At 36.6% G+C, this 15,931-nt stretch overlaps 1 protein-coding gene and 1 pseudogene across 3 annotated transcripts in view; both read left to right on the top strand.

Moving 5' to 3' along the window:
- Window positions 1–15,931, top strand: part of Slc9c1 (solute carrier family 9 member C1) — a 129,242-nt gene that overhangs the window by 28,062 nt on the left and 85,249 nt on the right. For all 3 annotated transcript variants that reach the window (XM_021263780.2, XM_004835826.4, XM_021263782.2), the window contains 2 exons: window positions 4,174–4,273; window positions 14,917–15,060. In XM_021263780.2, coding sequence (XP_021119439.1) covers window positions 4,174–4,273; window positions 14,917–15,060 — 244 coding nt within the window. The remainder of the gene's footprint in view (window positions 1–4,173; window positions 4,274–14,916; window positions 15,061–15,931) is intronic.
- LOC106009581 (aftiphilin pseudogene) lies at window positions 10,166–13,585 on the top strand (annotated as a pseudogene).

The raw sequence follows: 15,931 nt of genomic DNA, 5'->3' as shown, positions 1-15,931 counted from the left end.
TGGTTTTTCAGAGATGGCTTCTATCAGTTTGAGGTAGAGACCATCTATTCCAATTTTTTGTAGGGTTTTTATCATAACTGAATGTTGGATTTTGTGAAGTGCTTTTTCTGTGTCTATGGAGATAATCATATGGTTTTTGTCCTTGGATCTATTGATATAGTGTATTACATTAATTGATTTGCATATATCGAACCATCCTTGCACCCCTGTGATGAATCTCACTTGATCAGGGTGTATGATCTTCTTGATGATCTTCTGCATTCTGTTTGCCAGTATCTTATTAAGGATTTTTGCATCTATGTTCATTAGTGAGATTGGCCTATAGTTCTCCTTTTTAGTTGGGTGTTTCTCTGCTTTGGGAATCAAGGTGATGCTTGCTTCCAGGAATGAATTTGGGAGTATTGCTTCCCTTTCAATTTCACTGAAGAGTTTAAAGAGTAGTGGCAGCAGTTCCTCTTTAAATGTCTTGTAGAATTCAGCAGTGAAGCCATCAGGGCCCAGGCTTTTCTTAGTTGATAAGTTTTTAATTACATTTTCAATTTCATTGGTCGATATTGGGTTGTTCAGAATTTTTAGGTCTTCTTCATTCAACTTTGGTAATTCATATGTATCTAGGCATCTGTCCATTTCTTCTGTGTTGTCCATCTTATTGGCGTATAGGTTCTGGAAGTAGGTATTGATGATCCTCTGGATTTCTGCTGGATCTGTTGTAATTTCATCCTTTTCATTCCTAATTGCATGGATTTGGGCCTTTTCTTTCCTTTTTCTGGCAAGGTTGGCTAAGGGTTTGTCAATTTTGTTGATTCTTTCGAAGAACCAACTCTTGGCTTCATTGATTTTTTTGTATCATTCTCTTAGTCTCCATTGCATTGATTTCTCCTCTGATCTTTATAATTTCCTCCCTTGTATGAGCTTTGGGGTGGTCCTGCTCTTCTTTTTCTAGAAGCTTGAGGTGTAGCATCAGGTCATTTAATTGGGCTCGTTCTGTTTTCCTAATATGCGTATTCACTGCTATGAATTTCCCTTGTAAGACTGCTTTCATTCTGTCCCATAGCTTCCAATATGTTGTACTGTCATTGTCATTTAATTGAAGGAACTGTCTGATTTCTTCTTTAATTTCCTCTGTGACCCATTGGTTATTCAGAAGTGTGTTTTTCTTTTTCTACGTGTTTATGAAATTTTTTGAGTTTCTTTTGCTATGGATCCCCAATTTCATCGCACTATGGTCTGATAATATACAGGGGATAACTTCAATTCCTTTGCACTTACTTAAACATGTTCTATGTGTGAGTATGTGGTCTATTTTGGAGAATAACCCATGTGCAGCTGAGAAGAATGTGTCTTCTGATTTTGTGGGGTGGAAAACTCTGTAACATCTGTTAAGTTCATTTGTTCAAGAGTTCGATTGAGTTCTAGTATTTCATTACTTATTTTTTGTCTAGTTGATCTATCTATTTGTGACAGTGGGGAGTTGAGGTCCCCCACTACAATTGTATTAGTGTATATATGACTTTTCATGTCCGTTAGTATTTGTTTTATATAGTTGGGTGCACTAGTGTTTGGTGCATATATATTTATGATTGTCATCTCTTCCTCTTGTATTCTTCCCTTTACAAGGATGTAGTGTCCTTCTTCATCTCTCTTAACCAGTGTTGGTTTCAAATCTACTTGATCTGCAAATAGGATAGCTACTCCTGCTTTTTTTCAGGTTCCTGTCACATGCAGTATTGTTTTCCACCCTTTAACTTTCAGTCTATGAGTTTCCTTTTGAGTTCTCTTCCTTGTATGCAGGATATTGTTGGATTTTGCTTCTTGACCCATTCTGCCAGTCTATTTCTTTTGATTGGTGAATTGAGACCACTAACATTGATTGTTGTAACTGAAACCTATTGACTGGTCATAGCCATGACTTTTTCTTTTTGTTGGGTTCTCCCCCTTTACGTTTAATTTCTTGTCATGCCAGATGGGTTCATTCTGCTTTGCTTCCTGGGGTTGTGATCCTCAATGTCTGTTCCTAGGATATTGTGTAAATTCTTTGGAGTGCTGGTTTGGTATTCACGAAGTTCCTAAGGTGCTCTTTGTCATGAAAGTATCTTATTTCTCCATCAATTTTGAAAGATCGTTTTGCAGGGTACATCAATGTGGGTTGGAGGCTGTTTTCTTTTAGGGCTTGGAATATGTCACTCCAAGCTCTTCTTCCCTTGATGGTTTGTGTTGAGAAGTCTGCTGTGATTCTGATGGGCTTTCCTTTGTATGTGATTTGTTTCTTTTCTCTGACTGCTTGTTGAACTTTGTTCTTCTGCTGTGTTTCTGGAATCTTAACAATTATATGCCTATGTGTAAATTTTTTTTTGATCAAGGCTTTTTGGAGTCCTATATGCCTCACTTATCTGTATGTCAAGCTCTTTTCCCCTTCTTGGGAAGTTTTCTGCCATTATTTCTGTGAAGAGATTTTTTATGTCATCTCCACTCTCTCTTGCTTCTTCATTGAGCCCAATCAGTGTTATGTTATTCTTCTTTGCATCATCTAGCAGCTGCTGGATTGATTTCTCATGTTCCCTTATAATTTTGAAGCAATTTTTCTTTTCCTGGTCACTAATTACAATCTTATCTTCTATATCTGAAATTCTGTCCTCACATTGGCTCATTCTGCTGTGTAGACTTTTAATGGAGTTTTTCATGTCCTGGAAACCGATTTGCATCTGTTTTATGGATGCCATTTGTTTCTTATGTTGGGATTCCATCATGTTTCTGAGCTTCTCTCTAGATTTATTAATCATGTTTATTATTAGGGGCACAATTTAAATCAATTTATTAATAGGGGTACAATTTCTCCTGTTATCTGAGAAATAATTCTGATTTCATTTTTTCCAGATCCCCTTTTGTTGCCAGTTCAGTGGGTCCAGGTGGTTGAGTATCACAGTGTTCCATGTCATTTCCCTTTGGGGTTGCTGTAGGTGATCTGGAAGTCTGGTTTTGAGACTTATTTACATGATTTCTCATTTTGACTGGGGCAGGGGGTTGTTAGCGCCTGCACAGATTACCTACTCTGAGCTGGGAGACGTGGGACAGGGGCTGGGAGCAGCGGTAGGGATGCTGGCCCAAAAGCCCTTTCCTGTGGTCTGGGAGCAGCAGGAGGGATGGTGGCTGGGAAGCTCCTTTTTCTGAACCAGGAGCAGTGGGACGGCACCTCAGAAGCCCCTACCTCTGGGCCAGGAGCAGCGGGACTCAGTACCTTTGTCTGGTGGTCTGGAGTCCTCTGTGTCTTTGTATTGTGGAACCAGGTGGCTGCCTATCTGCAGCGGGGTGATTCACCATGTTCAGCGTGACTGGGGACCTCGGTAGGGCATGGGCAGTCTTGCCTGTCTGATTCAGTGTGTTCCATGTGACTCAGGACCTCTCATTTTCTATTCTTGAGCAGCTTATTAAATTATCTCTTTCTGGGCAAAGACAGTACTCTGACTGACCAAAAAAAAAAAAAAATCCTAGTAAAAAAATATTTTAAGAGTATACCTAAAGTTTTGGCAGTGGAATTATGAATGCTCTCTCTTTCAAAAGCTATTATATCTATATTTTACCAATTATTTTAATTTTAAGGCATAATATACTACTTTGTTGAGGTCAAAGAAGAAACAACTCTAATAGAAGTACTTTTATAGAAAATACCACTGTTGTTTATACTTTTCAATCTTTCATAGTAAATGCACCCAAAAAATGTGCTGGATAAATAGATCCATATTTGGTCTTTTTTGGCTCAGATCCCCCCCACCCCCCGTTTTTTATCACACACCATTTCCATCTTCTACTGTCTCCCATGAAGAAACTATATGAATTGGACTAGTCCATAAAGAACTCATCGGGTCACTTCCACTTCAGCTGTCCTGAGTACCTCAGAAAGAAACAGATCAGTGCAGGGTTCTCTAGCCTCACTAGAGTATATGAAAAGTTTTGTGAGCTCTGTGTAGCTGCTCTGTGTGGCTAATTACCTGAAGCCAAAGTAGTGCAAGTATGTCCATTACAGACTTCACTACACAGTTGGGTGTGAATCTCAGGAGGAAACAGGACAATCATAGTGGTGATAATTTGTAATATTTTCCAACTGAAACCAAGTTGGGTAGCCTTGTATTTGTACAGCTATGATAATACTTTATGTTTCTTTCTTTTAAAAAATAGGTCAGCTAGTTGGACTGTCTGGAATGTTTACTGTGGCCTCTATAGGGCTTTTCTTAAATTCTTCAAGTTTTAAAGGACGAATTGGAACACTTCTTTTTGAGTGAGTAACTAACATATTTTTACTTTGCTATATTCATTAGAAACTATATTATGATAGTAACCACATCTAGTGCCCAAAGTAAGATATTGGCATAGAAACTAACTCCATTATAACCCCTTCTGAAAAACTTTTTTGAACCCTTCTTGAAAACCTGTACCTTCAAATCTTTTAATTTTAGGCAAAATTTATAACCTTACCTTGAGTTCATGTTGATTCAGTTTCACCACTAACTCCTCAACTCTGACCATCAACTCAGTAATTTCAGTCTAAGTCCTACAGCCACTAGACAGACCAGGATTAAACCAGTGAGACACTCATCTCAGGTATAAAATTTAAGAGGGGGCAAAAAATGGCAGCAGTTGAGATAAATAATATTTTAATACAATACTGCTTTCAAAAATATAAATTAACATAAAAATATTGCATAAGATTAGCAATATCAGAAAAGACAGTAAGTTCAAAATAAATGTAAGGCAACTGTGGGTAAAAATGTTCCATGTCTTGCTCAAAGGCACCCAGCTTATGGAATGAGTGGGATCTGTGTCAGCCTAGAGCCAAGATACAGTGCACAGGTAGGAACTAGATCTAAACATGCAAGGAAAACATATATGTTAATAGAGCCCTGAAAAATAAACAAAAATGATTTTTTTTGAGTGTGAGAGACATTACAAAAGATATAATGAATTCAGACGTCAGAAACTTAGCAGTGTAAGATCTTAAAAAAATTCAAAAGTTGAAATCTAAATGAAGTACCTCCAGATATCAGTAAAAATTCCAATTTAATTTAATTTTTTTTTCTACCGGGGATTGAACTCGGGACCCTGTGCATGCGAGGCAGGCAGTGGTACCACTGAGCTAAGTCCCCGGGCCCAGATTTCATGTCAGCCGCAAGAAAAATCAATTTTACTTGTAGCAAGGCAGAATTTATTCAATAATGGTTGTAAAAATTTTAAATGTCACAAAAATATGTAATTTTACCTACGAGAATTAATTCAGAAACTTCCCTTCACTTTACTTTAAGTGGAGGTGAGAGCTCTCTCAAAGACATTACCTCCATTGCATTCTTTAAAAATTTTGGTATCTTTTCCATTTGAATTCTGGTGTTCTGGAGTCTGCTCTGTGATCTCTCTACACCTCAAAGTCATTTCTAAATAATTGTTCCTCCTTATTCCTCAAAGAACCCAATTTTGAAGTTCATACCATAGGATTATACCATCTTTGTCCCTCTGGGTTATTGGTGTCTCTAGAAGCTTGAGTTACACTTTTCATTTTGTGAAGATCTTGGCTCCTGTCTTTCTGTGACTCTGTTCAGCATTACTCTGTCACTATTTTTAGTGAAGTCAGTCTCCATACAGTTGATCCTTCTACTCTTTTGGCTTTTAGTTCTTGAAATGTCTCTCCTCCTGAGTATGTTCATCATCCTATTTCAGCCACTCACTTCCATAGACATTAAAGAACCTCTGTATAATCTCAGTTTCAAGAATCTTACTATCTAAAAGATAACATGTATGAAATTTCACTCTCCAAGAGTGTACAAATTTAAGCTAATAGTGATAAAATCCTATTATATATCATAACACCCTACAATAGGTCCATTGAACTCTTTAAGAGAAAAACTATACCATCTCCTATCTTTTCATCTTATGTGCTGTTGTATGCCCTCCAGTTCCAACAACTCTGCAACTACATTGTGATTATAACTCATTGAACCTATGATCTTTTACTGACTTTAACATGATTCATATATTTAATTCCTCTTTACTTTGAAACATTTAATAATTTTTCATTTAATAACTTTTCTTTTGGCTATGTCAAACTTGTTTTAATGCTAAATCCTATAGCTGGGATCCCTGCTATGTCTATGATTTTTTTCTACCATTTTCATGTGTACCCACTCTTCTCTAGTCATACTGATCAACTCAATATTCCTCTAATTTGCCAAACATGCTTCCCTATTTGGATTTACATCTTTGTGTTTATACTCTTGGAGTGGGCTTCTCCTGTATATTGGCAGAAGTGGCTGCCTCACTTTTTTCATGTTTCTATTCATTAGAAAGAAAATTTTCCAAAATAGAAAGTACCCCCAGTACTCCCTGCCAGCTTGTACAATCTTATTTTCTCTGTCCTTTACTTCTCTAAAATGTCCAGTGCATTAGTATTCCTCTGGGCTATTGCCTGTATATTGTTGGAGAATAAAAATAATACAGGTGCTTAGATATACTAGAATCAAAATTTATGAGTAAGACCATAGGACTTCCAATTTTTAAAATTCTCACACATAATTACTCACATACCACATTCTCACATATCATTTTTACATCATTGTATATAAACAGGTCTAAGACTCATTGCTACCTGAAAAGACCTAGTTTTATTAAAACAAATCATGACTTTAAAAAAATTAGGAGGTCTTTTTCAGTATGCTGAAATCATTGTGCCCAGGCACAAATACAAATATGAGTACATGCATTCACTTATTGGATAGATTTGAAGAGTGGCTCTTCAGCTCATAAACCCAATGAGTGTGATGGACACTCATTCCTTAGAGAATCTGATTTCATATTCATCAAATTCCTCCTATCAATTTCTACTGTGTATGAAAGTGTCTTGACAGCTTCTTTTTGCTGAACTAGTTTGATTACATTTCATGGTAATTAAAAAGACTAATTTTGAGACTTTCAAATGAGAAGACAGAATAGAAATACATCTGAGTGACCCTGCAGGAAAAGTATTTAGGGTTAGAAAGGAGAAACTATATTCTGAGGAGAGGAAGAGAGGAAGAGCTCTGGAAATCACGGGGTGACAGGAAAGCTAAAAAGCATAGAAGCAGAAAGACAATGCAGAGTAAAGTATGAAGTGTTTTGTAGTGACAACCTCAGCTTCCTGGGGAGAGAAGAACCTGATTGTGCAATCATAATGTAAGCCTAGAGAGGTCTGGCAGCTCCAATAATAAGCAATAGACTAGCACATCCCTAGTCACAGGAGGAACCCACAGCTATTGCATTATGTATTAGTCATTTTCCCATTACTGGAACCAAATGTCCAACACCTGCAACTTAAAGTAGAGGTTTACTTTGCTTCACAGTTTCCATAGGGTTTAGTCCTCAGTAGACTGGCTCTGAGGCATGGTAGGAGGGTGTAGTGAAGGATATTGGCTCACCTCATGTCAGCCAGGAAGCAGAGAGAGAAGAGAGGAATCTAGTACAACAATACAGCCTTCCAGATCAGTCCCCAGTGACCCACCTCCAACCAGGTCCCTCCTCCTAACAGCACATTCAGCTACTGAACTCATCAATGGATGAATCCACTGATGAGTATAGATTCCATGATCCAGTCACTTTCTAAACACATGAAACTTTGGAGAGACATTTTGATCTAAATCATACAAAGCTGTAAATCCAGTGTGGAGATTTAGTCTAAATGTGACCCCTACAGTATGCTAGGCTAGCTTTGGAAAAGAAACCACTCTAGTGCTTGCCATATTTATTACTGATTGAACAAGGGACCATCTTGTGAGGAGGTTTACTGTTTGTGACTGAGCTATTCCAAAGCAACCAACCACACATCAAGTCCCTGGAATCACTCTGCTGCAATGACTGGTTGGAAGACAGTAAGAAAAGACAAAGCTGAAGAGGGAGAAGATTAGTCCTAGACCTTCTAAGAAGTATAAGCAGTAGGGAACTAGGGCTGTGGAGGGCCCAGTCGTCCCTAGCCTTGTCCTATGTGGTGAGGAGAAACACTCATTGTGTGTAGTTTTTTGAAAGGGCATGGTCCAAAAGTGCCAGGATCAAGGCCAGTGGATTTCTTGGTCCCCTAGGCTGTTCCATACAACACAGAACTCATGGTCTTTTTGCTTTCTCTGCTTCCTGACATATTCAGGGATATGCCTGTGCTTGGACATTTACCGTCCTTTTTCATGCATGGACAGAGCAACAAGTAGGTTACCTAATCAGGTCACAAACTATGAGTATAGTTGTGTTTAGCAATGGCTACTGGCACACAAACACACAAAATCTAGAGTGAATACAGTGCTGAGGACAAAAGAATACAATTCACTGGGTCTACCTGCTAGGAAAGGGTGGGGCGAGGCTCAGCATTCATACAGCCCCAGCCTGTCAGGTAGGAGTAGAGAGGAACTACAAGTGCCCTGTGTGACACACTACTTTCCCTCCTCAACTGATGGGTTACAATATGAGAAGTCCTAGAAAGAAACTTTTCTAATCCAAACAGCCTGACAGAAATTTTTTGACTCACTTTTCTTTTTCTTCTTTTTTCCTTCCTTTCTTTCTCTCTTTATTTTTTCTTTTACCTCATTTTACTTACTTATTTTTAATATGTTAATTGGGTTTTTAAATTTAATTTTTAAATTCTTTAAATAGATTTTTAAATCTCTTGCTCTTTCCTCCTGTTTCTCATTTCTTTCTTTTTAAAAAGTCTTGCTTCTTCTTCCATTTTCTTTTTTCTTAACCCCATTCATTTTTAATTATTAATTTCTTATTATTTTTACCTTTATTGATTTTTAATATTTTTGTTTATTCTATTTTTGTCTCTTTCTTTTATATTGTTATTAATGGCATAGTTGTTGGTTTTCATTTGTTTTTTCTGCATTTCAGTATCTGGTTTATCATTCTGTTGTCATTTTTACTGTGATTTGCTTCCTCCCTGAGTGGGACTAGAAATTGAACTCTCAAAAGAGAGATTTTTCACTAAGAACCTCACATAAAATAGAGGACATAACCTTCCTGAAAGATGTGCAAATCTTAACATAGAAACACAAGAAGTATGAAAAAACAAGGCAACATGTGACTCTTTTATAGGTTCATAACTCTTAAGTGCTAAAGAATTCTAACAAAGTACCTTTACAATGATCAAGTACTTCAAAGAAGATACAGATAAACAGCTGAATGAATTAAGGAAGATGGGAATGAAAGAACAATTACATAAAAAGACAGATATTCTAAAAAAAACCCCACAAATCTTGGAAATGAAAAGCTCAATATGTCAAATAAAAAACTCAATGGAGTCACTGAACTAGATCAAATAGAAGACAGAATTGCTTGAAGATAAGTTTGATGAGTTATTCCATTCAGGCAATAATAAAAAATAAAATGCTATACATAAAAAATTCAAGAACTCTGGAACACAATTAAAAAACAGATTGTAAATTTTTATTATATAGAAGAGGACACCAAGAAACAGATTAAAAGTTTAGAAAATTGAGTTAATGAAATAATAGCAAAAAATATTGCCAAATCTTGGGAAATATGTGGACATCCAAGTACAGGAGATGTTTAAAATCTCAAACATGCGTGACCAGAAAACAACCTCCCATATCATATGAAAGTAAAAATTTCAAGAGTACAGAACAAGGAAAGAATATTGAAAGCTGCAAGATATAAACACCAAATCACTTTCATAAAGGCAAATCCATCAGCATAACTTCTGATCTCTGAGCAAAAATTCTCAGTCTCACTAATTGTCAGGGAAATGCAAATCAAAAACACAATAATCTATTACTTCACCCATGACTGTTATCAAAAGGACAAAAGGTACTGAATGTTAGCAAGAAAATGGAGAAAAGAAAGCCCTTTGGACACTGTTGGTGAGAACATAAACTGGTACAGCCATTTTGGGGAACAGTATGGAGTTTCCTCAAAAAAAAAAAAAGCATATGATTAATCTCACTTCTTCCAACTATATAATCTTACAAAAATGAAATCAATATCTTGAAGTGATACCTGTGCTTTCATGTTCCTTGCAGCATTATTTGCAATTACTAAGACAAGAAAATAGTAACTTAAATGTCTGTTCACAGATGAATGGATAATGAAAATGTGTGAGATGATAGATAAACAAACATGGATTCATGTGAAAATATGTCCAGCACTCAGGATGGTCCACTGCAAGAACAAGAGGGTAGTCCTCCAAAGTTCCCCAAAGTTCCCCAAAGCCAGTGATCCTCTTTTGATGGTCAGATCCAGGCCTTAATTTGACAGCTCTCCACAATTGACAGGTCATTCCCTATTGTCTAATCTCTTTGCCATACCTTAATCTCCTGCCTCAATTTTAATATATATGTAATGAATAATATAGACTAAAAAAATGCATACTAGAATATCAACTTGAACAAGTTAAAAACAGATCATGTTTATATTTCATTTATCCCTAATATGAAGAATTTGGCAAAAAAGGATTCATTTACACCTTCTGAACACTAGCTAGATTTTAGACAAGAGCTTAATTCTATCACTATGTAAATCAGATTTGTATTTTATTATTTCTTTTAAAAATAATTGATAGTGGCTTTTAAAGAAACAAAGATTTGAGGAGGTAGAGGCGGCGGCAGCGGCGGAAGAGGGAGGAGGGTAGTGAGATGGGGGTCCCGCAGCAGAACTGAAACTCCTGGTGGGCGTCCATGGCGCTGCTGCGCTGACAGGGCCAGGAGTAGCCTGCCTTCCGGTCTCACCAGCTGGAATAGCCGGTCCTTCCCCAGGAAGCCAGTTTCTCCCTGGGCCCTTGACCCATGCCCAACAGGTTAGCCCCGGATGAGCCAGGTATAAATTAATTATTTGAAAGCAAATGAAAAATTGAGCCAGACAAAATTCAAATGTACCCTTCATCCCCCCACCACTAGTTAATGGAGCAGATGGTGATGATGATAACGAATTTGGGGAATTTGGTGGATTTTCAGAAGTTAGCCCTTCTGGCATAGGGTTTGTCGACTTTGATACACCAGATTTTACTCATCCCAAGGAGGAGTTTATACCTTCAAATCATTTTATGCCAATTCATGATTTCTCAGAAAATGTAGATAGCCTTACAAGATTTAAGTCCATGAAAAATAGCAATGATAAGGACATCACTGCTGAACTTTCTACCCCTGTGAAAGGACAGTCTGATGTTTTACTTTCAACTACCAGCAAAGAAATAATTTGATTTAAAATTTTAGGTACTTCCATTGATGGCATGGAAAGTCCAGGAAATTTAAATACAGTAGTAGAGCAGAAACAGAATGTTGGAACAACTGGAAGTTTTTCTCTAGGAGATTTTAGAACTGATATGAACATAGTTCATCAAAACAAACGGAGAACTGCAATGGTGAAAAACCTCCTTGTCCAGAGCTTCTAACAAATGGGTTTACAGGGTTGGAAACTGTAAATCCACAGGGAACAGATGATCTGGACAATGTAGCTGATTCAAAGGGACAGAAACCTCTTAGCACTGAATATAACTTAGACTCTGCACCTAGTTCTGCTGATTTTCTACATTTTCCAAAAAGGAAAGGATACAACTAGAAAAAATAGGCTGTGCAGTTTTAAATGATAGAGATACACTAACTATTCAGGAAAACAACAAAATTAACAGTCAATGAAGTGAATTCTATAAAAGAAGTGTCTTCGGTAAAAGCTTTGATGATAAAGGAGATACTGATGGAGAGGATACTTGTGTTTCAGAAATAAGCATAGTGTCTAACAGAGGTTTCAGTGTTGAAAAACAAGGCCTTCCAACACTGCAATCAAAGTCTTGAAGTTTGGTAGACTCAGCTGATGATTCAGAAGTCATTAGGAGAGAACAATGTAGAACTAAGGAAGAACTTGATTTATTTTCTGCTGACCTACACATGGATTCTATTAAAACTTCTGGTGCCGATGAAACTGGTTCTTCCAAAGATGAAAGTTTATTAACCCCCAAAGCCTAAGCACTGATCCCACAGAAGAAAATGTTTTGGGTGATTCCATAAGTGTAAAAAATGGTGATAGCAGGGCCAGGAATTTAGCTCAGTGGTTCTGCCACCTGCCTTGGAAGTGCAAGGACCCAAGTTCGATCCCCAGTACCCCCCCCAAAAATGGTGATAGCAGTAATGACTTTGTAACTTGCAATGATACCAATGAGGATGATTTTGGTGACTTTGGCACAGCCAGTGGCCGCACTCCACCCCTCGTTACTGGTACTCAAGATTCAATGAGTGATGTCACTTTTGGAGAGTCTTTAGAGCCCTTTCCACATTTCAATGAACCAGGTGATGACTTTGGAGAATTTAGAGATACAAATGCTACTTCTTGCCAAGAGGAAATGGTATTTAGTGAGTCAGACCTAAAACATACTTCTGATAGTTTATCAGGGGAATGTTAGATGGCAAGAAAGTTGAGTGAAACTCGCACTGAACCTGTTTCAAAACTGAAAAATGGGCAACAGAGTGAGTTTGGAGATTTTGATTCTGTGCCAAATATTCAAAATGACTGCAGTGCTTTTCAAGACTCTGATGATTTTGCAGATTTCAGTTCAGCTGTTCCTAACCAAGTTGTAGACTGCAATGGTTTTGAGGATGAACAAAAAGATGGTTGTTCTTGGGCTGCTTTTGGAGACCAACAGGCCACTGAAGCTCGTCATCGAAAGGAAATCTGGCAGTCCCATAGGACAGATGAAAATATTGAGACTCCAGGAACCTCCAAAATGTACAGCATCCCTTTAGCAACTTCTAGAGGAGCAGTTGCTAGTGGTCATTTACAGGAATCAGCCACTTCAGTTCAGACAGCTTTACTAAACTGCCTGGAGCGAATTTTCAAAGGATGTTTTCCTTCCATATCTGTCCCTGATGCTGAAGAGGAAGTTGCTTCCCTGAAGCACTTGCTGGAGACAAGCACCCTGCCAATAAAAACAAGAGAGGCCTTAGCTGAAAGTGGGGAACTGCTGGATGTGTTCCCTGAACTATAGGATATTCATGACGCACATGGCTTGAGATACCTGTGGGGTGGCTCCCATAGCAACAAGAAGCTTTTGTGTTCCTTAGGAATAGACACTCAAAATATTCTCTTCATGGGCAATAAAAAGCAGCCTGTTATAGTGCCCATATATGCAGCAGGATTGGGTATGTTAGAGCCCACCAAGAAACCATTGAAACCACTATCTGCTGCAGAAAAAATTGCTTCCATTGGTCAGACAACCACCATGACAACAGAGATGAACACATGCACATCTGATCAGTTCCAAGAGTCTCTACCACCTGTCTAGTTTGACTGGAGTAGGAGTGGCCTTATTAACCTTTTAGATGGTGTGGATCCAGAGTTATATGAGTTAACAACCTCTAAACTGGAAATCTCCACCTCAAGCCTCAAAGTGACTGATGCATTTGTGAGACTCATGTCCACAGTTAAGAAGACGAGCACATCTACCAGGAAACCAAAAAGAGAAAAACACTTGAGTGAGGAAGCTATCAAGGTGATCACCAGCCTTCCTGACTTGACGTTCATGCGTGCCAAGGTGTTGATGTTCCCAGCTACATTAACACCTTCCACAAGCTCCCAAGGTTAAGCAGACTGATAACTGCCCAGAACTGGACAATTGTCATGCTTTTCCTCTCCTCCATCCCTTCCCTACCATCAAAAGCATATCTCTTCTTAATTAAAAAAAAAATTCAACTTCAGCTGATTTGTTGGTAAGCCACACTAAAAAGGTATACTAGAAAGTTATCCATAGTAATGTATATTTATTTACATACTGAAGTCCTAAATTTGTATTAGAAAAAAATGTAAATAATTGGGGCTGAAGATTTTTGAAGATTGATTCATTTTGTGTTGCTGGCATGTACACATTTATGTCTTTGTGAAATACACTGGTGGTGTCCTTATAAAACTTTTGAAATAAAAAAAGAAATTAAAAACTAAAATCTCCACCGTCTGTGAAATCCCCTTCAGTCTTTTCAGATTGCATTGAATGGCCTCTTAATTTTTCATATCCTGTATTTTATTACTTTTGTTGTCATAAATAAGCTCCAGAGTCCCTGTTTGATTTTTTAAAAATTTTTGTGTGTGATGATTTGTTTCAGATCTGGCATTTGTTAATATTTTGGGGCTCTTTATTACTCTTTTAAATCTGGCAAATAGCTATTTGACCTTTTGCAAGGTGTCTCATCAATTACTCTTTTGTTATAGGGCATAGATCATTGTTCAACTTGATTGGGGGGGGTTAAAGAGATTGTGTCTGTTTTTACATCAATTTGATTCAGAGAAGGACCAAATTATATGAATGTCTTACAATGAAATTGTTACTGATTTTTTGTTATTGTTGTTCTGTCATACCACTAGTTTCTGAGGATTTTGCACAGTGTAAAATGACATAATCATAGATTGCTATGGTTTAGGCTATATATACAGTAAAAACTACTATGGGTTTTAAATGTTTGAGGAAATTAATATGGAAAAAAGAACCTCTAACAAGGTTAATGTGGATGCCCAAGGTCTTTTGAGATTTCAGTGTTTAAATTTCCTTTTAGCTTACACAAAAATAAAATAATTTAAAAGAAAAAAAAAAATTTTACAATCACTATTTTCAAGTTATGTGAACCATAGTGTCTAGATGTTTGCATTCTATCAAATGCCTTAACAACAACCTAAATATTTTGTTCAGACACAGTGAAAAACACTCACTAATTTACATATATAAACTGGTTTAAATTGATTTGAAATTAGTCATTTATTTCCTTTAATGCCCTTGTCTTTGTAGCTCAATTTTAAAACTTATTAAATGTTGATAAGTGCCTCATATTTTTTTGTTTTTTGATATTGAATGACATAATGTCTCATATAGATAGCTTTACAACACATATATTAGGTTCAGTATGGTTATATTTTATTTTTTTTCAGATTCTGGGATTGTCTAGCATTTGTTGCTTTTCTTATGGTGTTTAGTTTCAGTGGACTTCTAATTCCTGCACATATATATTTGTATGTATCATTTTCTGATATATATTATTCATTAAATATCTACTTCACATTGATTGTTTTCAGGTAAGAATGCTATTTGAATTTCTTATTTATAAGAAATTAAATAACTCTCAAGTTTGTTTTTTAAACAAAAATATTTCATACCTTAAACTCAACAGTTGACTCAAACTTTTCAGGAAATGATTAGCAAATTAATACTTGGTAGTTTTATTTATCTTTAACTGGATTTCTAAACAATATACTTTGTAAACTTTCTGAAAATTAGAAAGAAAAATCCCTCATAGTCTATTAAGATCATTAAGATGTTATTTTTAAGATTATGCCACTATTGATATTTGGCATATTTCATCCAGTCTTCTTTTTCTTTGAGGTTTTATGACGTCAAGTACCTGTCATAAATATCTTGTATTTTTGCTTAGTATTATGTAGCAATTCCTATGAATTAAAAAATATAGTTGGAAAGAACTTCTTAAGAAATCATAAGTAAAGAAATCAAAGACTTTGTAAATTACTTCCTTGCTGAAATAATTTCTGCAGTCCCTTTTGCAATTTTAAGAGGCAGCTGAAAAGGAGATGAGAGTGGTAAAAATCATCATAATCAGTACACTAGGTCTTTAATCCTCATCTCTCAAATTGCTAACATTCCAATTTCATGTAGGAAACTTAGTTGGGTTGTTAAAATCAACTCAGCTAGTGACAAGTAAGTAGAAATTAGTCCTAAATTATCAGATAAAATCCTTCAGTCCCCTGTGGGTTAATTGAACTATGATGGGAAGATCAGGGAGAATGGGACAAAGAGAAATGGTATGAGACTGAAAAAATAAATAGGAAAGAATTGACAGTTTTAGCAAGACTAAAATCTTTGAAGATAAAGGGAAAGCATTTTCTTATTTCTTATTCATTGGATTTTAAAAAAATTGTTGGGGTCCATAAT

This window comes from Heterocephalus glaber, unplaced genomic scaffold (genome assembly GCF_053883595.1).
Source record: "Heterocephalus glaber isolate CG9 unplaced genomic scaffold, H.glaber_assembly_v1.0 deba00000122, whole genome shotgun sequence".
NCBI classification, from domain to species: Eukaryota; Metazoa; Chordata; class Mammalia; order Rodentia; family Bathyergidae; genus Heterocephalus; species Heterocephalus glaber.
The sequence above is the reverse complement of the archived record's forward strand: the minus strand, read 5'-3'. Positions and strand labels throughout refer to the sequence as shown.